This window comes from Cucurbita maxima, unplaced genomic scaffold (genome assembly GCF_002738345.1).
Source record: "Cucurbita maxima cultivar Rimu unplaced genomic scaffold, Cmax_1.0 Cma_Scf00017, whole genome shotgun sequence".
NCBI lineage: Eukaryota > Viridiplantae > Streptophyta > Magnoliopsida > Cucurbitales > Cucurbitaceae > Cucurbita > Cucurbita maxima.
The window spans coordinates 1,989,222-2,013,311 of NW_019272033.1; the positions used below are offsets into that span (position 1 = coordinate 1,989,222).

Here is a 24,090-nt window from a genome sequence, read left to right on the forward strand (position 1 = left end):
TTAAAAAAAAAAAAAAAAAAAAAAAAAATCTAAATTTTAAAAAAATTAATTATACTTTTAAACTCTTAACAAATTCTCAAAAATACTTTTATACATTAAAAAAATAATAATACATAAAAATATCATTAACATCTAAAAATATTATTTTTAGGATTCAAAAAAAACTTTAAAAATATCTTTAAACTTTTTCAAAATATTTTTTCGTTAGTTTTACAATTAAAAAATACTTATTAAAAGGTTTTATATACGATTAAGAAGTTCTTAAAACTTATTTATAAATATTAAGAATTTTAATGTTACATTTAAAATTTTATCGACATTTCTCAAACATAATTTAGTTCGTATTAATAAAACTCTTCTAAATTTAATAATATTTTTTAAACACTATGAAAAATTTAAAAATATTTTTGAAAAAACAAAATATTTTTAATTCAAAAATAATATTAAAAACTTTTACATTTTTTTTTAATATAAAAATATTATTGTATTTTTTAGAGTATTTTTAGATATTAATTTAGCTTTTCTTTTTAAAATAATCTAATGAAATATATAGTAGCGGTATCCACGTCAGACCCGGCAAGTATGGGTCCCACAATATCCCTTCCAGTGCTCCCTCAAACACGGGAACAAAACGGCCACACCGGACAAACCTCCAAAAAGAGGGGCAGAAGAGAGAGGGAAAAAAAAAGTCAGAAGGGTGAAATTACAGAAAAGCCCTTCGCCTATTTCCCACCAACACGTTCGTAGCGCAGAGAAGGACCAGGAATCGGGGAGACGTGTACAACTGCCGCCCCATCCGGAGACTCTCCGGATGGCGCTTGCTTGACCTCCGGACTTCCGTTGAGGAACATTTCTGGCTCAATCCATCACAAGAAGAGAGAGAGAAAAAAACAGAAGAACGAGAAAGCCACAAGTCTCTGTTGCATCTTACGCTTCTTGGAGGGAAAAAAGAAACAAAAAGTTATTTCCCTGTCTCTTTTGCTCTTTTCAAATTGACTACACGAGGTATTGTTTCCGATTCGGTTGTGCTTTGGAATCGTTTTAATAATCATACATTGTTGTTTTCGTCTCGCGGAATGAAACGCACGATGTCATAAGCTTTGATTCTGATATCTGGTTTATCTGTGGATGTTCCTGCTGCATTTTGATAATGATGATCAGTAGTTGTTGCAGTGATTTTCGGTCGATTGATTTGATTGATGATTGATATGGTGCTCTGATTTGGAGATACGACGATGGCTAACCGAAACGCCGAACATTCTCAGGTTTTGTATTGTGTTTAGTTATTGGCTTGGTTAGTTTGTTGTTTTAGCATGAAGCGCGCCGGTTTTTTAGTTGTTTTCTCCTTTTGGACTACGATGTATGCGTACGGTTGTTGGAAGGGGTAGAATGTGACGTTCGAATTGGGGAATTGAAATCCATCTTGTGTTGTTGTGGTGTAGGGAGAATGCGGCAGTCCTCCGTCTTCGCCACCACCCCCTCCGGACGATCCTTCTGCTGGTTCTCGTGTTGGCAACACGGTGGGTTTTATTTCTGTATTTCTTTTTGCACTTAGGATGTGATTTTTATGTCTCCAGTGTCCGTCTCATTTCGTCAATTGCTCGATGTTGAGATTTCATATAAAGGCTCCTGATCTCGCATAGCATGCGCGCTGAGCATTAGCCCCATTGCTAAAGTAACGAAAATAAATTGCGAACTTAATTTGGCTTGGCGTGTGATGCAATTTTAGGGGCAGAAGAAAATGAAAGCTATGGGAATACTTGCAAAGCAACTCTAGGAATTAGTATTTGGTGGTTTTCTTATTTCCTGGAACGACAGTCGTTAGAATCTGTTTAATGTCTTACCTTATGAGAAGAGTGAGAGCAACGACTGCTAGTTGGACATGCAAGAACATTAACTGAGGATGAGAAGCTGTTTGTTAAGCAGTCGGCAACCCGATTCAACGAGGTGACATACTGAAGTTGGACTTGATTTTGCTGCGTTCAATCACAAACCAGATGGATGCCAATTGGACTTGTTTAGTGAACGGGGAACCCTGTATTCGAAGCTATAGCATTCATTCCCATGTTGTCACATCATATATCTGGTGTTTAAGAAAGAGGGAATTGAATTAGTATTATTATTTTATTTTTATTTCATATTTTTTTTGGAGAAGGACCGGACCGTCCATCCAAAACCAATGGAAATTACTGAAAGCTAGAACATAAAAGAGATAACATCCACTCCCTACCGGATCCATCCACCTCTTTTTGTTTCTTTGAAGATCAAGATAAGAGCTGCTTATGCAGCAATAGCTTGAGTGTTGTTGTGGAGCCATAGTAGAGGAGAAGCAAATCAACGCTACAAGGAATTTCTTTTAAGATTAAGATAAGAGCTGCTAACGCAGCAATAGCTTGAGTGTTGTTGTGGAGCCATAGTAGAGGAGTAAATCACACTACAAGGAAAAGAAAGATATTCTAAGACTACACAAGCATGGTTAAGAAAACTTAAAAGAATGGGATAGTCATCACCTATATCAACAAGGTGTACCTCTTTTTTTTATGACCTATTAAGACTTCCAAAGTTAATATGTTTGCTTGGAAAATTTTGATATTGAGTGATCACCTAGAGAATTTGTTTAGAACCAGATAAATAAGGACAAAACATATTGAAAAGACATGTATTGATTTGTAAGGATAATTTTCACAAATCAAGTCAACAGATAGAGGCTAAGTCACAAAAGATGCAAAAAAAGAAAAAAATGTCCGGTCAGTAGATGTCCGATTTAGATTTTGCATCTTGGTCCAAATTTTGTGCATGAGGCGGTATAGTTGGTTCCTTGGTGCTAGCAAGATATGCTCTAGTACCAAATTGAATGCAAGATGGAAAAAATAGGTTATGGAATTCACATAAATTGCGGATTGATTCGGTTATATATATTTGGTAAGAAACTGAACTTTTATTGAGAAAGAATGAAAAGAATACAAGGACATACAAAAAAGAGTTCTATCAAAACAAAAAAAAGCAAGAAAGAGCACAAAAGTAACTACAAAGAGGGGCTTCAATCCATGTTAAGTGTAAGCCATTAAAGCTCAACCATCATTCCATATCGACTACATAAAATGGCCCCATAGTAGTAAAGTTCTTCCTCCTGACTTCTTCAAAGAATGCACCATTGCGAATGCAACACAAGGGAAGAATGACTTTGAGCCTGCCACATGAAAGAATTTGATCTTCTTTGGAATTTTCCTTTTCCAGATAGCAGCAGAAGTAGAAATAACCTGGACCGGAGAAGGGACAAACTAAATATGTAAAAGGGATCGAGAGAAGAAGCCTTCCTAAGGAGTCCAAAATCTAGAGCCTCTCCTGGTCTTGCAAAAGGGAAAGAAAAAACACTACATCAATCGTTAGAAAGAGAATGACTGAAGACCTACGGTATCGAAGATGAAGGAATTGACAGAGAAAGTGGAATCAAAACCACCAAGTACAACTTCTTTTGAGAGAGGGGAAATAAATGAGGAAACAACTCACAAGAGAGTTTCTCACCAACCCAACAATCTTCCCAAAAATGAACTTTTTTGTCTTCTCCAATGAAGCATATGATAAACTGAAAGAAGAAAAAGAAATCAGATGTGATAGTTTTCCAGCGATTTTTCAAGGTCTCTTAGACCCACTACTTGCCACCCAATCAAAAGGATGTGGATCATATTTACTCACAATAACTTTGCATCATAAAACATCAAGCTTCATGAAGAACCATCGCAACCATTATGCTTCCAATCTCTAATCCACCTTGTTCCACACGCTTCTCCACTAACTCCCAGTGACAGAGTTTTTTTGCTAATAAAACGAACTTTTAGCAAGGCTGCCACTGAGAATGTTAGATGTAATAGTACAAAAAGAAAAAAAAAATATAGAGAGAAGAATGTTATACATTAGCTGTAATGATTGAAGAGCAAGATTACTGAGTTTTGCAGGGATCAGGTGTGAAGTGTTTAGGGATTAGCGTTTAGTGGCTTTGCTATTAAGACCAACACCGTTTATTGCATCTGCTTTAACAATGAAAAGAACATTTTCTGTTTGCCAACCTATAGTTTCAACATTGATTGAATCTGAAAAGTGCCAAGACTTCAGTCGGTAACAAGGAACGTTTCAGAAGGCGCAACTTTATTAGCAATATATGTTGTTATCTCTTTATCACGTGTAGCAGGGTTTTTTTTCCATGTATATTTTATTATTGTATTTTGTGGAGTAAAATTTTAGGTTACATTACTTAAGTTTTTAACTGTATTGCAGGTTTTCAAGAGTGGACCACTTTTCTTATCATCTAAAGGTGTGTTCATTTGATTTTTTTATTCTAGAACTTGGGAAAGTTAACTCATCAATGAATTTCATCCCCCCCCAAAAAAAAATCAGGAATTGGATGGACCTCCTGGAAAAAGAGATGGTTCATTCTTACACGTACTTCACTAGTTTTCTTTCGAAGTGATCCAGTAAGTGGTTTTTCCATTTTATATATGATCATGCTTGTGCTATTGTACTGCCATCAGTTAGTAGCTTGGCACTGTGAGTATATGGCAGGGAGTCATACATAGGGATAGTTTGTTATCATTTTGGATAACGACCAAGATTGAGGAGAGCTGCAGCCCTCTCAAATGGCTGGGTAACCTGTACGGTGATCTTCATCAATTTTTGTTATTTCCGCATTTAAAATCCTCTTGGATAACTAATAGCTTGTTATAGTTATCTTCAAAAATAGTTCTTTAAAGGGTGGATAATTGAGTTTCAACTTATTTCCTTTGAACTTGAAGAGCTTGAAGAGTTGCCTTTACCTCAGGCGTAGAATTATCTTGTGATCTTTTGCATGAGTCTGGTTTTGAATGTTATTTAATTTATGGTGATTTAAGCTGTTGTCATGACCTTGTTTCTAGTTGGAGGATGAGCCACTTGGAGTTGGTAGTTTGTCCGTCACATTAATACAAGCTAAAGCTATTTTAATATCACTTTTACTTTATATTATATATGCACAAGGTACATACATGATATGCATCATGTTACGATTGATTATTTGTCTGTTTAATTTCCTTCTGAAAAGTTTTGAATTTTTAGTTGATTGTTACGCCTTTCAGAATGCTGCTCCTCAGAAAGGGGGGGAGGTGAATTTGACTCTCGGTGGCATTGATCTCAACAATTCAGGCAGGTTAGTTTGTTTTCTGAATTTTAATGGTATTTGCCTTATCTCTACAAGGGAAGTAGCCCAGCAAACTAATTTAGTGGTATTACCGTACATTTTCAAGTGTTGTTGTGAAAAGTGAAAAAAAACTCTTGACTGTGCTCTTTCCTGATGGTCGAGAAGGACGGGCATTCACACTGAAGGTTCTCTCTCTCTCTGTCTTTCAACCTTCTTTTTCCTTCTAACATTTCTTTAGCTGAAGTGAAACTTTTATTTTGACCTTTATAAGCGTTTAGGTTCTTCTTTTGTGGCTCTGTTTTATCATTTTGTTCCCTTTCGTAGGTTTGGCATACAAACTTGTGTATGCTAATTATACAAAGTTTCTAGCTTCTTTCATCTAATCTATCTCAAATATTAGTTTTTAAAATTCTCAAGTTCATTAAGGAGATTGGTGGCATGACTCATGAAAAATGCTGATGTTTAAGTCTTGAATTGCATTCTTAGATATTTTCTTTCTGGAGTAATCGTCCTAAAAAATAACTCTGAGCGTAGTCTGTATTCCAGTATAACCTTGAAGAAGGGTGTTTTTGTTTCTCTAGTATGTACCTCTCAGCCTACTGCACTGTGTGTTATCTAATGTTGCAGGCGGAAACATTGGAGGATCTCTATGAATGGAAGGCCGCACTGGAAACTGCTTTGTCTCAAGCACCTAGTAGTGTCCATGCTAATGGTATCTTCAAGAATGATAAGATCGAATCAAATGATGGGTCTTCAGAGACGTGTATGCTTTTCTGATCTAGTTTTCTTTAGATACCACTTATTTCATTGTACTTCTTGTTCTAGTGTTTATGCATTTCCCTTTATATTTGCCCTGTTAACTTAACCTTGTATGCTTTATATGAGAAGTGTGTGTTTAAGCTATATTTCAGATGCTTAGTTTACTTTGGAATCTACAAAATTATGTCCTTCACGTGGTTACATTTGTCAGAAACTTTGCCTTTTGTATTAGTGAAGAATATATACATTCTATTTGGGTATAGCTGTGAACTTGCACAGTCCTGTTTGGACGATGAATGGAAAAAGTGCCAAAACTTGAGAAACTTGGTGATGAAAAAATTGTTATTTCTAATTAAATAGTTAAATTTGTTAGAAATTTTGTAAGGAAAATTTTCTCAGATGCTTTGTTCTCATGGATTTAAATATATTAGTTCGTTCTATTCATGTTTGATATTTATGCGATGCATTCATGATCTGTTTACCCTCTCATAGTTTTTTATTCGGAACTTCACCCAAACATTGATAAATAGATTGGTTAGTTCTGTTTCATTCTCGTTTCACACCTGGATCTTCACCTAATTGGGCCTGCTTGTAATATGTTTCAACTTCAATAACTTGCATGCGTTCTTCATTTTTCGCCATATTGATTTATTGATGCTCTCTATATGTCTTTTCTAGTGAAGGATGGATCACAGCTCGGAAGACCAAAAGTCCTTGGTAGGCCAGTTTTGCTTGCTTTGGAAGATGTTGATGGAACTCCCTCCTTTCTGGAGAAAGCCCTTAGGTTTATAGAGGACCACGGTAGATTAATCTTGAATTTATCATTCTGTAAAAAATCTTATATTATTTAATTTTTCAGCTAAAGGATCTGAGTTAATAATAGGAGTCAAAGTTGAAGGCATTTTGCGACAAGCTGCAGATGTTGATGATGTTGAACGTCGTGTGCGGGACTATGAACAGGGTCAGTTATTTGATTATTATAATGCTAATCCAGATTTATATGCATTATATTGTTGATAGTGTTCTGTTGCAATTATGTTTCAGTCTACTGACTAACAAAACTCGCAATTTAAGTCCTCATCTATTGATGGGATGAATTGTACATGGTACACGTATCTTTCAGTTTTCAAACTACGCACAAATGAGTTGGTGGTTGTTGCAAACTGTGACCTTTGGAGTCTTTTCTTTCCGTTAGTAATGAATGATTGTAGAGTTATAATTATTTACTGGCTTTAGTTACTGTCCCCATCTCTTGTTCCTTTTAATCTGACTTTTAAAATGCATGTCAACGGGGTCAACATATTGGTTCTTATAATTCAAATCATATAAATTAGGAATTAAAATAGTCTGATAACGAGCTCCTTATCAGAAATATTGTTTATTCATTCTTTATTTATACTGCAGGAAAGATCGAGTTTTCTCCAGATGAAGATGCACATGTAGTGGCTGACTGCGTGAAGGTTGAAAAGTTATCAAAATTTTAATACTAATGATGGCAAATCTTTCACAAATTGTTGTTGCCTTCTGTGGAAGTTTTCTTCGATCTCATGTCTTTTATGCTATATTTCAGTATGTCATCCGGGAGTTACCATCATCTCCAGTTCCGGCATCTTGCTGTAACGCATTACTAGAAGCAAGCAGTAAGTCATTGGAGAAGCTAATTTCAGTATCTTAAATGATTTAATTTACCAGGTGGAAAACATACGTTCTTTCACACGAAAAATCATGACATATAGACTAGAAATGATGAAAGCATAGGAAATAAAGACGCAAGTGAAAAGTATTTAACTTGACCTTTTTTAAAACTAGGGCGTGCATGAATTCTCAGTTTAGAAAGCCAAATTTTATATCCTCTATGGAGTCATGCACTGACATTTTCTAGCTTTTATTTCATACTTAAATGTTTTCATGCGTAGAGGAAATGACACCCTTTTTAACAAGGCCTGTATGTCGTGTACCTCATTTCCTTTCTAGTCCAATCTAATATATTGAGATTAAAAAATATATTCACAAATTAAAACATAAAAATAGTTACATAAAAATAGTTGCTTCAAGAAACTTAGGTGGGCATTGACTCCCTCAAACTTTCTTTTCTAACATAATTACTAAATTTTTTACCTAAGCTGTGGTTTTTCAAGATTTTCATTGGGCCTTGGTCCAACTTCTGAAAGGGGGTGGTTTTTTGTTGCATCGGTAGATTTCTAGTGGTTGAGGTGTGATTAGACGAATTTGCTAGCCGGAAAGTGCGTGGGCTTGAAAGGATCCCATCTTTAACGTTTTTTTGAAGCTTAGCATTTCAGCTTGGAACCTTCCTCCTCTAGACTCTACTATAGGAGGGATGATCATGATTATTTTATTCCTTCGCTGGGATCTTGTTGGAAGAGTTCTGATCCTCATCAGTGGGCATGTGTTTATGTTTAAGTGAAAAGCATTAAAAGTTGGTTGCATTTATTTATCTTTTTTGAGTTTCCCTCGTTTTGTGTCTGCCTAAAGGGAAGCTCAAGTCTAAGATTTGGTAATGTGCAGAGCTAAAAAGCCTCCATCAGTGAAGTTTAGAGTTTGCATAAAATTGAGAGTTTAGATGAAGTTAATGAAGCTGGAGGTCTAGAGTCTGATACGAGGGGGAAAAAAAGATTACTTTGCAACAATAAAGGAAATTCGGATTTTGTTTCTAAATGAATCTGTTACCATCCGTGGACAAGTTTACTGAAGCCTGAAATAAGGAAAGTTTGATGATGTTGAACTCTTGAAGTAGATAACTTGTCGTAAAAAATGTCAATCATATTTTTCCAAGTTTTCCTGATATTCTATAACATGCTGCTTTGTGTGGATCAAATCACTGGTATGTGCACAAGCACACACGTACTCACACATTACGAGAAGCACAATTTGAAATGACTACAAAACCAGATTGTACAAAGTAACTAGGAAGGTAAGGACGCTTTCAATAGAGTAGGAAAAAGAGCAACGACATGATAAACACTAGGAGGGTGAGGACGCTTTCAATAGAGTAGGAAAAAGAGCAAGGACATGATAAACACGAAGATTACAACTTCTATACTGTTGGCCAATTCGAGAGGGTCGACTTCTCTCCAAAGTGCATAAGAACTCACAAAATAAACACACCGAGCCAATTGTTCTTGCCCCTATCTATTCACATATCCCTCGTACAATTATCATTTAAAACCGTTATTGACTAACCCAAAACTGACTAGGAGTTACATCCTTATCCGTTCTTCCCTTTCTTATGTAAACTTTAGTTATAGGAGGTCTAAATACTATTGTCTTTGTTTTCTTTGGAATCTCTCTCTCTCTCTCTCTCTCTCTCTCTCTCTAGATTAATTCTAAAGTTTGGATACTTCATTCTTTATTTTCTATTATCCTTACAGTGGGGTTTCTGTATTTCCTAACCATCTCTTTTTTGTTTTGAATTTTTAAAGCAGTTGTTTAAAATGTATACTTTTTCCCCTTATTTTTGTATTCATACTAGAAACTGATCGAGGTAACAGAGTGAATGCTATGCGATCTGCAATATATGAAACCTTTCCAGAACCAAATCGCCGTTTACTGCAGAGGTAGCTATAGCCCCTGCTTTGTCTGTTTTTCAATTGTTTTCTATTTTAAATTTAAAACTTGATAGAGAAGAAATCAACCTTGGTGATGCATGCTATAAACAATTTTTACTATTGGCAATAGAATATATTTATAATTTACGTTAGACCTATCTTATGATGTTTCCAATAACAAGTGTCCATGTGCCATTTTATAAGATATATCAACAAGTGCCTAGAGCTAGTACAGTTTATTTGAAGCCTTGACTATTTTACATCGTTTAGAAGTTCGTATTGTTTGTAACGTATGTCATCTTGAGAGTTCTCTCTGATAGAGTATTTGGTAGCAAAGGTTTATTGTGATGCTGGTTTCATTGATATTTTTGCTACTTTGTACAAATACACATTAACTTGAAAATTGGATATACGCGATGGTGATGAGTGATATAGAGGTCATGCAGTGCTCCGGAGTCTCCACTTAATAGTTCTGTAGGTTTGACCACTTGAGAGACATAATGTTTTTTTCATTAATTATTTATGTTTTAACGAAACAGAAGTATATTCTCACAGAAAAAAAGTCAAAAGAGATATCGGCCTTTGGGAAATCCCTTAGCCTGTGGGGTGATGTATTAAAAAGAAGCCTCCAATCTAGATTGATGAGAAGAAAGGGAATATTACAAAAAGATTTGTGGGTGGCCACCGAAAGTGGAGGCCGTATACTGTACATGACCACAAAAAGGATCTATTGAGATTATGACATTGTATTGTTGAATGCTCTTTTGAGGAGTAGGTTATGACAAGGGAGATACTGATGTCAAAAGCTGCAACGGGCAGGAGGTCCAAGACCATTTGCTCTCAAATTCTGAGTTTTCCGAGAGTTTATAGAGGGATGTTTTGTTCCTCGATTACTACTGCTATTGACCTTGAAATATTAAAGATTTTATTGTGTAGACGTTGCTGTGGCCTTCATGATTTTCTTGTGTCATGCTCCTATTATTTTTTTGGCAATCAACGAAATACTTCTAACCTTGCCCTTGTTGCATGTCCAAATGGTTATATCCCATAGTGAAATTTAGTCGTTGTTCTACTTGTGGAAGTATATATTTGTTCCATCCACCCTTTTGTACTGATTTATCTTTCAGGTGTATCTTACAATTCACAATTTTTTTCTTTTATTCCTGCGACAGAATTCTTATGATGATGCAAACTGTAGCGTCTCGTAAAGCTGAGAATCGAATGAGCTCTTCAGCTGTGGCAGCTTGCATGGCCCCCTTACTCCTTCGTCCACTTTTATCCGGTGATTGTGAGATTGAAACTGATTTTGACGTGGGGGGTGATGGTTCTATTCAACTTCTTCGTGCAGCTGCCGCTGCAAACCATGCTCAAGCCATAGTTATTACTTTACTGGAGGAATATGACATAATTTTTGGGGTAACTATTATATTGGTTCTTATATTCAAATTTTCTAGTATGACGCAGACATGCTGAGAAAGCTAGAAAAGATTTTTTTTAGCTACTTTTTACCAGATTTTTAACTGTTATGAGGAGGTTAATGCGCAAGTATGTATCTCTTGCCCTAGTTGTGATTGTGAGTTTTATTTACCATACTAATGATCTTTATGGTTACTTCAAAAGGGACAAAAAGAATGTTTCAGAATTAGGCATATTATTAGAAATGATTTATCCAAGGAGTCTAATTTTATGTATTTAGTTGTCATGTTCAAGATACTTGGAAGATTAATTAGCTTGTAATTTGAGATCCATAAGTTACTAGTGTGATTGCAGGAAGGTTCTCTGTCGCCTATAATGTATTCGGATTCAGAAGAGAGTGGAAGTGAGAGTGAGGAGGCAAGTGATGATGATATGTCTTACGATGATGAAGAACAAGATGATGTCACTGGTTCTGATGCAGAAACAGACGATGGAGTTGAATCAACTGGAACCTGTAGTGGGAGTGTTTACTCTGAGGAGCACGATTTATCTGGTGATAAGGCACGTCTCTATATTTTCTCAATTGAGTTACGTAGTAATCTGATAAAATGGTAGTATCACCATCATCCTATAACAATCTGACAAAATTGTAATTTCCCCTTAACCCTCTTATACTGTTTATTTGACCATATCGCATGACAAGCTTTTGTTTCATTCAAACGTTTATTTTCCTCTTTATCAGTGAGGTGGTAGTGATGGAGGTTCCATGCTGGATAATCAAATTAGAAATTATTAATTTCTTTGTTATAAATAGGACTTAAAATCTTATTAGACGCACAATAAGGAGAAAATTCAGGAGCCCCACACTACTATGATATTTTCATTTGCTATTTCCTCAAACCTAGCCAAAAACCAATCCCCCTCCTTCATGGCTGCTGGTCCCCTTTCTTGATACAGTCAAAACATCCCTTGCCCATGTCAGAAATGCCCTTTAAAACCTCGCTTGATCCACTGTCTCTTCTTATATAAGTCAGTCGAACCCTTTCTTCTTAATAAGCTTACAGGAAGGGTACTGTCCGACGGGTTTAGGGGTAACGTATGAGGAACATACAAATATTGTACTTCTGTTTTTATTCTAGTAAACTCCGCCGAGGTGTTGGGGTGGATAGGTTCTAAAATCCAATCTCCGAAAATCACTCTAAAGGCTCCTTCGACTCATCATATCAAAAAACTTGGTTTAGATGCAAAATAATTCAATCCCAAATTAAAATTTTGCGTGTCTTGATGAAGTCTCTGTTTTCTTAGAATGATTCGGAATGAGTTCGTCGATTTTATAATTTTTGTAACTTCCAAATTGCTGGGTCCATTGATAAAGTTTAATTAAGTACCAGCCGGAAAAGATGTCAATACTTACTCTTTCTTTGCTACAGGGTTCTGAAGTATCAAGTGGTAGTCCGAAGAATTCTGACGTTTCTAAGGTAAATGGAACGAAGCCAAAATCGAGTTCCCCCAAAAAAAAATTGCCTGAACATGGAGAAGTTCGAAGCAAGAAGACCGCTCGAGGTAGAGGTAATCCACCAATCAAGGATGAAAAGCCTTGTGAAGAATATGAATCTGAAGAAGCAAATATGATGCACAAGTTGGATCCTTGTTCATCTTCAAGCTTTGATGGTTCTCCAAGTAAAAGTTCCCACACGTCAAGGCGTCTCACCGTTTGGGGACGCACGCCTGTGAGTAAAACATTTCATTGACAATATCACTCTTTTTTCTCCCCCATTTCGGGCCAGCGTTCTGCATTCCATTTCACTTAACCCTCACCATCTTCCTGAAGTGCACCATCATGATAGTTTTGACTGTTGTTAGAGATTCATATGGATTTTCCAAGCTAGCTTTTTTTTTCCCATGTTCTTGCAGCTAGTTTAACTAGCTTTTGTTTTCTATACAAGCGCAGGCAAAGAAGAACCTCTCCATGGAATCCATGGATCTTGATTTTGACGAAGAGTAAGTGGCTTTTTTTTCTGTTTCTTTATATGTAGGTTAAAATAAATTAATATTTTCGTATTTACCTAGAGGGGAATGGATGTTCCACAATCAAGACTATATGGTTTGGTCTTTTTAACGGCTTTAATTTTATTATCAAGTCTCAAAAACCAAATTGAGGAATGTGGATTGGAGCTTACATTTTCTTGTAAGTTTTTTTCATAAAAAACTCACCTGAGTTCATTTATGCTTGAATAGTCTTCCATTTAAGGACTGGGCTTGAAACTTCCTGATTATGTCATTTCTTGGTTTACAGATCCTTATAATTCTAATGACTTCGTTACACTGAACTTTTCAAGTCCAAAAATATGAATTGAAAATACTGTGGGGCAGGTGGCATCGATTGGATCAAGTGTTTATATTCATGAGATTTTTCCTTTGTTTGTATATTTGCTAAGTCGTCAATTACATCATGACACATTATATTAATCTCTTCAAATAATTACAGTATCAGTTGTCGTGACCTTGAACTTCTTGGTAAATGATTATTTTTGCACTTGTTTTTTTCGTCATCCCCCGTCTTGTAAATTTTCTTTGACAACTTTTTGTTCTTATTTCAGGGTTGAAATCCAGAAACTTGAAGCCACTAAATATGAACTGCAAAATAAAATTTTGGAGGAGGTAAAGATTCTCAGTGCCTTTTTTCTACGTATTTCATTTCTGGTTCTTTAATCTTCACATTAATTCTTTCTTATTTCAGGCCAAAGAAAATTATACTTTGCAATCCAGTCTGGAAAACCAAAAGAAGTTCTTGCATGAGCGTCGTATAACTCTTGAGCAAGAGGTAAACTCTTCATGGGCCATTAGTCCCGCTGCTCTTAGTTTCATGTTCTTCATTCTCCATAATGTGATTGATGCGTCTAAGTCAATGGAACTGAAAATAGGAACCCTTGTGATTCTTTCAAAATGTTCTACCTTTCGTTTTTGTTTTTTGGTTTGCAATAATGCAATTTATTTACCTTTTGTAATTTTTTCTGTTGTTTGTGCAAACGATGACCCAATAGTTCAGAAAGCAAGTTGTTGGTTTGGATGCCTTTTAGGGTATAGTTCAAGTTATGATAGTAACCTATCTAAGATAATAATTTTTCTTGCATTTGTTTCTACGGACTACCACTGACTACCATAGGTTGACTCAGTGGTAGAAGAATCAAGTTGTTAGTTTGGGTACCTACTAGGTTATCGTTCAAGGCATGGTAGTATATCCGAGATAATTAATATGGAGCTTTTTAGTACTTTTAAGTGTTATAAGATCAAATTTTAGTTCTGTGGATTATTCAAAGTGGACAGCTTGGACACCCACTGTTATATTAAAAGGTTTAGCATGTTTATGGTACCCTTAAGTGATTATTAAAGTTGCAAAGTCAACTAGGGAGATAAAGACTTAGTCATGACTATGGATTGAATGTTCAGGTGGCAAGACTAAAAGGCCAGTTGCAAAAGGAGAGAGATCTAAGGATGGCTCTTGAAGTAGGACTTAAAATTTCTCAAGGCCCCTTACCGAGTTTAGCTAATATTAGTGAAAAGGTCAGTTTGTCTAATGCTTTTTATTTGTTTTAGTAGGATTATGTGACAGATTGCCGATGCCATAATGTGTTAGCTATTTGTCTAGACAAAGGCAGATCTTGAAGAAATAGATCAAGCAGAGAAAGACATTGCCAATTTAAACAACATGGTGGCTGACTTTGAAGGACAGCTCGATAGGCTACGTCCTTCTTCTGATTCACGTAATGCCTCACAGAATCATCAAACAAAATCGTAGGTTTCTCTTTTCTGAAATTTCATGTTTTCGCATAATCATATCATAATAATTTTTTTGCACAGGTAAATGTTCATAACTTTTTCATCCTTTTCTTATGTGGATAGTAATTATTCATGTGAGATTAACAATTCAATGGGTACAGGAAGGACAAGAAGAAGGATGCTGGAGCTTTAGCCCTTTTACATCCTGAACACTTCAGAAATAAGGTAAATCACATTTTCTTTGGTAATCTTTTATATTTTGGCATGTCTAAGGCACTTCCGACTAAAATTTAATTAATATTTTCAGAGTTTAGGACTAATTTCTTTTCTTCCACTGAAGCTGACGTTTACTCATAGATCATTCTTATCAATTGTAGAGTTATTTTCTATTAATGAGTCAGTTCACTCTGGCGTAGTCCTTGGATCAAGATTGAACTTACCTGATAAAGAGATACTCAATCCCTACTTTCCTCATTATACTTCTTTACTGATATCGATGACCACTGCTATAATGCTGTTATTCTCAAAGCACATCTCCTGCCTCAAATTTGGTTGTGAGGCACCTCATCTGAATTCAATTATGCAATAGCTATATTTCCGTTTTTTAATCAAACCTTGTTTCTTCACTAGATTTCTATGATCCCGTTGAAGCCATGAATCGGGGGAATGCATTATAATAACTATTTTGATCATGCTGAAGTCATGAATCATAGCAATGCATTTTAGTTATTGCTTTGAGCCTCGGGTAGCATTGCGGGATGCTCAGCCCAATTCTCGATTTGCATTTTGCCATCTAGCTTGTCAATAAACTGATGTTCATTTAAGTCCACTGTTGTGTTTTTGCAGGATATTCTTTCAGGTCAAGCAGAAAATGGCAACGAAAAGAAGACGGAATCATCATCTTCCACAAGTAAACACGCCCCTCACCACCAGCATCCAGATCATCATGCCATTGTCAGATCAGTTGGGTTTCCGACCATGGAGGCATTAGCACCAAGGTCAACTGCTCTAACGAATCTTAAGAGGGCTGCTGCAAGGGTTGAGGTAGGTTGTTGTGAAGTCTACTGTTGCCCCAGTTTCAATGCTTCTTATGTTGCTATTATTACCATATCACTTAGAGCTTTGAATCGTCACGTTGAAATGTAGTTCCATGTACGTGGTGGTGCAAAATAAAGATTGTTTTGCTCACATTATGTAAGTCGATTGTGCTTTGTAAAAAATGGTAACAGTCTCATTTGTGTGAGTTGCATGTTTAATATATATGTTTGCTGGATTATTGGATAGCAGCAATGATGCCAAACTACTGGATGGATGTCTGGAAATTTTGTATGTCATAATTAAGGTTTTAAATGCGATTGAAATGTTTGGAGCGTTCATATTTTTGTTATATTTTGTCGGTTTGACTATTTTATAATAAAAATATTGATTCACCCTTCATTATCGATGTCGAAACCATAAACATATTGAAGAAAACGTTGACATGTTGGAAATTCCTTATCGCATCATTTATTCCATGTAATGACCAGATGTAGCTATTATAATGCCTCATCTATGTTTATTGCAGGGTTCAAATCTCACCTCTTCAGCACTGACGAAACTGACTACCAGACTCAATTTCTTGAAGGAGCGTCGCAGCCAGATAGCTAATGAACTCCAGAATATGGACCGGGGGCGAGTTTCAGGTCAATCCTTAGAGAATACGGATAAGGGCAGAGCAGCTGAAGCAAAGCGCTCAGTCCAAAATTCGGATGTCACTCAAGGGTCGTCTATTCAGGACTCAGATAAGAGAGCAGGCACTGATAGCAGCAGCAGCAGCCAGCCCCGAAACTGAGATGCACACAATAAAGGAACAAGAACAGAAGGCCAAAGCCAGAGCAGCAGTAAGTATTATGGATAGAGGAAGATCAGAGAATCATCTGGCCCTTAAGGACACAATAGCAGCAAAGCTTTGGAAACTTCATGAGTGTTTTAAGATAGATATCTTCGGAGCAATGAGTTGAGGTAGCAAACAGTGAAAGTGAAGAATCCTTCACTCTGAATGAAAATGGCACGATGGATGTACAGATGAAACCAGTTTTTTGATCAAAGCTGCTGAATTATTTGCCTTTTTGTTGGTTTCTGATTCTTTTTCTCTCAGTGAATAGCTCAAAGCTTGTATAGGAAGGATTGTGCTATGCTTTCACCATTGGTGAAATTCCATTTTAAATTGATTCTATGTTTACTGTTTGAACTATGCCCAAACAGAGATTTCAAAATAGAAGAACAAAACCCATTATTTGATCCTAGTTATGATATTTTGGTTAACCGTCTTTTTAACTCTGGGAGAATTGATTGTTCTGGAAGAAATGAAACAAGGACACGGTAGAGCTAGGACAGTTATTGTATGAGGTCTTTTCAATACTAGATGCAGAGGCACATAATAATAGATAGATATGAACATCATGAGCTGTCTTATAATAAAACTTGTTGTTGCTGATACTTTCTTCTCGGTTCCTTCTTCCATAACCTAAGCTCGGAGAAGGGAAGAGATAAGAGGACTCTATGAAGAATGGGGTCAGAAATTCTATTATAATAGAGTCAATATTTCAATAATCCATAAGTTATACATAATGACTAATTAAGTTCATAAATTATTGTTTTCTCATAATTTTTCAATATTTATTTTAGCCATTTTTAATTCCTTTTAACGTATAGAATTTCTAAAATGTAATATTATTAAAATTGAATGGAAAAGAATTATGGGTCATCGTCACCCGTCAAATCAAAACTGGTTGAAAATCTTCCTAACTTGTTCGAGTGTGACAAACAAGACTACAGTGAAAGGTCCCTGCCGTGAAATCGTCGGAATAAATCCTTTGTAAAGCGCCATTGCCCCTTCCGCCTTCACCGTCTTCATCGCGCAGTCCAACGCCCCCTTGTACGGCGGAGCCGCCCCGCTCTCCACTTTCATATTCATAACTCTCGTCTTTATCACATCCACCGGATTTGACGCCACCGCCGCCACAAATCCCGCCGCGAAACTCGCCGTCACGTGGGTCCCCAATCCGTCCTTCATCACACCCTTTTCCAATATCGTCTCTTTGATTTCATCGTACGACGCCAACTGCGCCGCCGTCACGATCATAGCGCGGTTCACCGTAAGCGACGACCCGCGCCACAGGCTACTAATCCCTTCCTTCTTTGACATTCTTGTGATGGCGTCCACCACGCCGGCGTAATTCCGCCGCTGACTCAACGGAAGCCTGCCATCGGCCTGCATTCTCACCATTGCGACATCCGCCGGGTTCCCCACCGCCGCGCCAATTCCACCGGCAATAAGCCCCGCCGTGATTTTCCGGGTCAGAGGCATGTTGCCAGAATTCGGGTCGGACCATTTACTTTTAAGAACGTCGTAGAGACCCATCCGAGTGGTGGAGTAAAGAGTCTGACGGAGAACGGTGGCGGAGACGCCAGAAAACAGAGCAGCAACACCTTCGGACTGGACAATCCGTACTCCAACCGATATGGGCCCCGCACGCGGTGGTTGAGGCGGGGGAATATGGAAAGATTCCGGCGCGACAACGGAAGAAGACCCATTGAAAGCTAAGGCGGGGCGGAGACTTGGAAGCGTGGGTTTCTCGCCGGCCAATTGCATCCGAACTTTAATGAGATCAAGAGGGTGAGTGGAGCATCCAGCAACAATGGAGGCGATTCCTCCTTCGGCGAATCCCTTCAAACCCATTTCCGATCGAACCAGAGATTGAGAAAGGAAGAGAAGGGTAAGGAGAACGGAGAAGATTTAGGCAGTGAAATTGGACGGCGCAGTAATGGGTGAAGTGAAGAAGATGGGTTTATAGAAAGAGGAAGAAGGTGGGGATCGCAGAAGCTTACATTAACGCGTGAGGACTGAGGAGTTGAAGAACAGAGGGCTGCGACGGCGGTGGGTCTAACGAAGAAACGGATGCCCTAATGCGACTGCGACTCCCTTTCTTTTGACTTTGACTTGGTTTTTCGTTTGACCTTTCTTTTTCTTATGGGTCAAATAAGTATGGTACAGCGTTAAAAATATGAGAAATATAAATGGTATCGAGAATGCTATCTTCATTCATTGAGTTCACCACGTTTAAATAGGATACCAACTACCAACGGTAAGATATACATCTAACTAAATCTTGAAAATAAGATAAAATATACTATTAATCAAATAGTATATATATACTACTAACCGACTCATAAAGATAAAAAGATAAAATATTAATCAAATAATAAGATAAAACATACTACTAACCAACTCATGAAAATAAAAAAATAAAATATTAAAATATTAACGGATTGCGAATATCTAAAATATATTTCATAACTCATTATTATAATATTTTTTTCAAATATTATATGAGATTTATTTCATAATTAATTATTATAATATATTCTCTAAATATTATATCTTAGTATATATATAGTAGGTTAAAAGGATCATACGCCTGTAATGGAAAGGTGAGCTTCTCCATTGGAATGGTATTTGCTCGAGGAGCCTATCCATGTTTGCTTATAGACCAAATAGCAACTTTTGGTCCTTCGAGATGAGACTCAATGCAGGAATCAAAGGTATGGGTTCAAGGCTGCTCCACTTATTGGGAATGAAATTTGGCACATGACGAATGAAAAATATGAATGCTCACAAAATTTGGTGCAATCGGACATCACGCAGTATGACCGTTTGCCAAAATCACGTCTATGCGTGGAGTATTGAAAGTGGCTAAAGATGTACAATAGGGGAGGCATAGTGTCAGCTCTACACCATCCTTGGATTGTATGGCACATACGTGTGTCACAGCATAGACAAGTATGTCGATTCCTTTAAAATGGAGTTTTCACATGTGCCGATATTGTGCTCAAGATTGTGTGTTGGAGGTTGATATATGCACCCGCTATCAAGTACGCCCTGCCAATGGCATATAAGATGTGGATAATAAAGTTGCTTATTGTGGTCTTTTATCCATGAATCCAAAGTCCATTTTGACCATGGAAGCATGTCATTAATTCAAATGAATCATCACCTAATATATCTAACAAGGTCAAACCCAATAATATATTTTAATAAAATTATTTATGCATTTTAAAAATAAACAAAAAAAAAATAATACTCCAATTTTGTTAAACGAAATGATAACACCAAGAGAAGACAAATCCAATTGTGGACCTTGGGCCCAAGATGACATTGGGCCAAGCCCATTAAAGTAGATACTAAAAAGCCACTATCTTTAAAAACCACTTTCATCCAAATGTGGACCTTGGGCCCAAATGATATTGGGCCAAGCCCATTAAAATGGATACTAAAAGCCACCATCTTTAAAACCCACTTTAACCATACATTGGATTGGACATTAAATTAAAAGAAACGATACATTTTCCAAATTATTCATAGCTTCCATTGTCAGTGATTCAGCTAATTACAGAGCTCGCGAGCAATCCCCAGCTTAGAATTTGCAATATCAAACAAAATCCGATGATTTTGTTGCTGCAAATTGGCGATAACATTCAACACAGAGTTCACATTGTTGGGCGCCGCCGCCATCGCCAAACAAGCCAACGAACCGGCGCTGCTGTGAATCAAACTGTTCTCCATCGGCAATTTCAAGTCCAATCCACTCAAATGGAACGTAATGCCGGGCGCCGCCATTTCATTGCTCGTTGTAAAACACGTGTCGAAAGCTCCCAATGGCGAAAACGAACCGCCCACTTGCTTTCTAAATTCGTCTCGAACCGCTGTGTAGACAGGGTATACGAACCGGGTTATTACCGTCCCCGAGTCGATGATGGTTCCCGCACCAGTGTTCGGGTCGAATGCGAGAGTCTCTGGTGGAATTGGGACGAGAACCCGGCCGACACTGATGCCTGTTAGGTTGACGTAGTAGAGAGACGGTCTGTGCGGGTTCTTAAGGAGTGGGGTGGTTCGGATTGACTTAGGTTGTCCGACCGGGCCGAGTTTTAGTGAACCGGAGAAGTAGTAGGATTTGAAACTCGGGAGACAGTACGAGAATAAACCGGAGTAGAGTGAAGTGGATTGTGAGATGAGTGAGAGGGGACCACGGCCGAGACCCAATAAGCCTTGCGGCGGAATGGAGCTGCCGGAGGCGGAGCTGATGCAACCGAATGAGAAATTTGGAATGACATCGGTTCCCAAGTGGAGAGTGTCTTGAACTAGGGTGGCGGAAAACGATGAGTCGCCGCCGTATGTTTGGTTGAATAAGCAATCGACGCTACCGGTTGTCGGACAGGAAAGACCCCGAGCCTGAAGAAAATTAACAAATAAATTTAATTCACATGTTCAAGATATTTAGTCCTCAATTACAAATAAATATTTAAATATTTGTAATTTATTTGATGATAAAAAATAGAAAATTTTGGATCATTTTATAAAATATACCAAAATAATTTAAATTCGAGTTAATATTAATAAGTAATTAGATCTAATTTTATGTTTTTTAAACAATTATTTAAACTGAGATTCAATTAATTAATTTATAAATTCTAAACACTAAAATTGCTATTTTGAAAATTAAACGACAGATTTTTTTTTTTTTTAAACATAAATAATAATTATAATAAATGTAAATTAAATAATTTGAGTAGCGATTCAACAAACCTGGCTACACTGCGGTTTGGAGCAATCCAAAGTGGCAAAAGTGGAGGAATTCTTAGACAAGAAAGTGGTGGCGGAGCAGCCGGAGCAGCCGGAGCACGGTGCCCAGGCGGCGTCACTACTGGTGTCAAGAACCATATACATAGCTTGACCCGGAGTACCCAATTGAACTCTCACCACATAATTCCCAATATTGAGAGCATGTTGCCCGGAGGCGATAGGCGCCGCCACCGTCTTCTGGGCGGCGAGGCTCGACAAGTACTTAATTCGGGCTGGGTCTTTCGAAGCCATATCAATCACCGTGTTCACCCAAGATTCTGACTTCGGCGCCGTGAACGGCGAGCATTTTCCGTAGATGGGGATGACGGAGAGATCACCGGAGCCGTCCGATCCGGCGGCGCAGAGATCGGAAGCGTTGGAGTTTAGTGCCAGAAGGGCTAAAAAGACGAAGAAGAAAAATTTGACGGCCATGACTCGGACTCAACTCGGTGGCCGGAGTTGAGAGAGACGGCGGTGGAAGAGGTGAAAACGAAAATTTGAAGGTTACCGGTTACCGGAGTTTTTGCATGGGGGTATGGTAGATTTATAACAAAATTGTGTTGTGAAATTACGAAAATGGGCATATAATTGTTTAGTCTGACGTAATGGTAGCGCTTATCCATGCACGTGAGGTTTGAGATATAAATATCTATATTTTCCTTTATTTTTTTATTTCAAATATATATTTAAAAATTTTAATAAATTTTTGTATATATTTTTTAAATTTTAATATTCGGTAAATTTTATTTATTTATTTATTTATTTATTTAACTGTTATGGAATAACAATCACATCATAGACTTGTACCTTCTTGTTTATTTTTTTTATCATTTTTTTTATTTTTTAGTTAAAAAAAAAAAACTAGAAAAGTGCTGGAAAGAAACTTCTTTTATCTCTCATATTTTAAAATTTATAAAATAAAATTGGATTACTCTAAAATATTTTTAAAAAATAAAATTTATTACCCATATTATATCTTAAGCAAATAATTTTTTTTTCACTATATTTAAAAAAAAAATTGTATAATTTTGAATAATATGTTGGGATCATGAAAGAAAATTACTTAAATTTTAAAGATCGGAAATTAAAAATAAAATAGTTTTGAAACGAATTATTGAATATTTATCTTCCACCCCCTAATAAATGGTAATATCAAAAAAAGGCACTTTGCGGTGAGAAAGAGACGGTAATTATGGCGAAGTGGTGGCCCCTCTAAATAATTTAGGTGTCCTAAAAAGTGCTCAAAAGTAAATAATAAAAGTTCGTTTTCAGACGGAATCCAAGGACAAAACGGGGAGTTTTTCTGTTGTAACTCAAGAAAGGGCCAAATTGGTCCAAAGGAATCTGTCTGACACTCTAATTAAATACACAAAAACACCCTCTAGTTCACACAAAACCACGAAAATGCCACTGTGGGTAAACAATCTAAATAAAAAATTTCGAATTTTAACCCTAAATTTATTGATTTAAATTATTGCTTTTTCGCTTAATATTAAGTTGACTGCACAAATTAATTATGGACCAATTTTTTATTTAATTTCACATCATATTTATGTTAAACAGTAAAATTATTACAAGTGGATTAATTTATGGGTTTTTTTTTTTGTCGGAAAAGAGTATGATCTCGTGAGCTATGGAGTAAAAGAAAGTCAAGGAGGACAGGGAGGATATTTTTGTCCGTACGCGGGCACGGGACCTGGTCGGTCACGGGCTGACAAATTGTTTTGTTATTGGGCCAGGCCCACCATAAATCCAGCTGTTTCCATCGAGCTACAGAAAATTAAAAAGGGAAAACAAAGCTATGGAGGCCATTGTCCCTTGTAATGTAGCAATTATATCCCAAAATTACTCAAATATCCTCCCTTAATATCAGGCTTTTTTTTTTATTTTTCACCTCCATTAAATATTAGATTTTTTTTTTTTTTTTAATTTCACGTATTATATTCTTAAATTATAAGCATGGGATCCATCAATTTGTCTTTTGGCTATGGTTTTCAGAGTATTAGAAAAGGAGAATAAATTAACAAAATTAGAAATAAAAATAATGGGTTTAAAATAGTAATCTGAAATTTGTGAATAATAAAATAATTTACTAATTCCAAGAACATATAGTAATAATATGCACAGAGAGAGAAGCGGGGGGAGAGGTAGAAGAAGACAGCCGCAAAGACAGAGAGTAGGGCGCTGAGGTCCACAATTATTCCAGATCACGGGAGCTCCACTGTTTATATCTCGACCCAATCATATGTCTCGGTAAACGGAATCGTCGAAGTATTTGTGCAAATCGATAATAAAATACGATAATTATCATTTCAAAAGTTCATTGAAGAAATTGATAATTATGAGAAAAAAGAAGCTCATACCTCTTTTCGTCGGTTTAAAAGTTATTATCCGTTCAAAATAGATACGGCTATAATAACTCAATTTAAAAAACTTTTAAAAATTAAAATTTTAGTAAAAATTCATTAGAATACTGTAAACTTAAATCGAAAATAAAAAAAAAGTGAAATATTTTAACAATTATTTTAAATGCTAACAGATAATATTGAACTTTTGAAAGAAAAAAGTGAAATATTTTTCAAATGGAAGACAGTTTTTTTTTTTTTTTTTTTTTTTTTTTTTTTTGGGGTAGTGTGGAGTCTATAGGCTTCGTTCAATAGATGAAATTTCTAAGGATAATCGAGTCTTGGGATAAGGACTCGAAGATTATAAAATGAAAGCATTACAACCAAAATATT

At 36.6% G+C, this 24,090-nt stretch overlaps 3 protein-coding genes across 3 annotated transcripts; 1 reads left to right on the forward strand and 2 right to left on the reverse strand.

Annotated features, from left to right (window-relative positions):
- Positions 1–727: 727 nt before the first annotated feature.
- On the forward strand, positions 728–16,976 carry LOC111492098 (rho GTPase-activating protein REN1-like). The gene is made up of 24 exons (XM_023141291.1): positions 728–1,005; positions 1,174–1,265; positions 1,443–1,520; positions 4,276–4,312; positions 4,396–4,472; positions 5,109–5,179; positions 5,277–5,355; positions 5,798–5,933; positions 6,608–6,730; positions 6,813–6,890; positions 7,334–7,389; positions 7,500–7,569; positions 9,420–9,504; positions 10,668–10,911; positions 11,266–11,472; positions 12,342–12,641; positions 12,863–12,912; positions 13,512–13,572; positions 13,652–13,735; positions 14,362–14,475; positions 14,561–14,706; positions 14,853–14,916; positions 15,538–15,735; positions 16,256–16,976. Exons 2-24 carry the CDS (start codon positions 1,236–1,238, stop codon positions 16,520–16,522), a joined length of 2,655 nt encoding a protein of 884 aa, XP_022997059.1. The 5' UTR covers positions 728–1,005; positions 1,174–1,235; the 3' UTR covers positions 16,523–16,976.
- Positions 16,977–17,417: 441 nt separating this feature from the next.
- LOC111492187 (mitochondrial uncoupling protein 5-like) lies at positions 17,418–18,682 on the reverse strand. Its single transcript, XM_023141450.1, has one exon. It carries the CDS (start codon positions 18,410–18,412, stop codon positions 17,453–17,455), a length of 960 nt encoding a protein of 319 aa, XP_022997218.1. The 5' UTR covers positions 18,413–18,682; the 3' UTR covers positions 17,418–17,452.
- A 1,244-nt stretch (positions 18,683–19,926) lies between these two features.
- Positions 19,927–21,784, reverse strand: LOC111492140 (aspartyl protease AED3). The gene is made up of 2 exons (XM_023141379.1): positions 21,317–21,784; positions 19,927–20,962 (listed from the first exon to the last, which is right to left on the reverse strand). Exons 1-2 carry the CDS (start codon positions 21,782–21,784, stop codon positions 20,117–20,119), a joined length of 1,314 nt encoding a protein of 437 aa, XP_022997147.1. The 3' UTR covers positions 19,927–20,116.
- Between the last annotated feature and the right edge of the window lie 2,306 nt (positions 21,785–24,090).

Coding starts and splice junctions, on each gene's coding strand:
- LOC111492098 (XM_023141291.1), top strand. CDS start 1,236: ATGGCTAACCGAAACGCCGAACATTCTCAG. Junction 4,473..5,108: donor TTTTCTTTCGAAGTGATCCA/GTAAGTGGTTTT, acceptor TACGCCTTTCAG/AATGCTGCTCCTCAGAAAGG. Junction 14,917..15,537: donor CTGAACACTTCAGAAATAAG/GTAAATCACATT, acceptor GTGTTTTTGCAG/GATATTCTTTCAGGTCAAGC.
- LOC111492187 (XM_023141450.1), bottom strand. CDS start 18,412: ATGGGTTTGAAGGGATTCGCCGAAGGAGGAATCGCCTCCATTGTTGCT.
- LOC111492140 (XM_023141379.1), bottom strand. CDS start 21,784: ATGGCCGTCAAATTTTTCTTCTTCGTCTTTTTAGCCCTTCTGGCACTA. Junction 20,963..21,316: donor CCAAACCGCAGTGTAGCCAG/GTTTGTTGAATC, acceptor AATTTTCTTCAG/GCTCGGGGTCTTTCCTGTCC.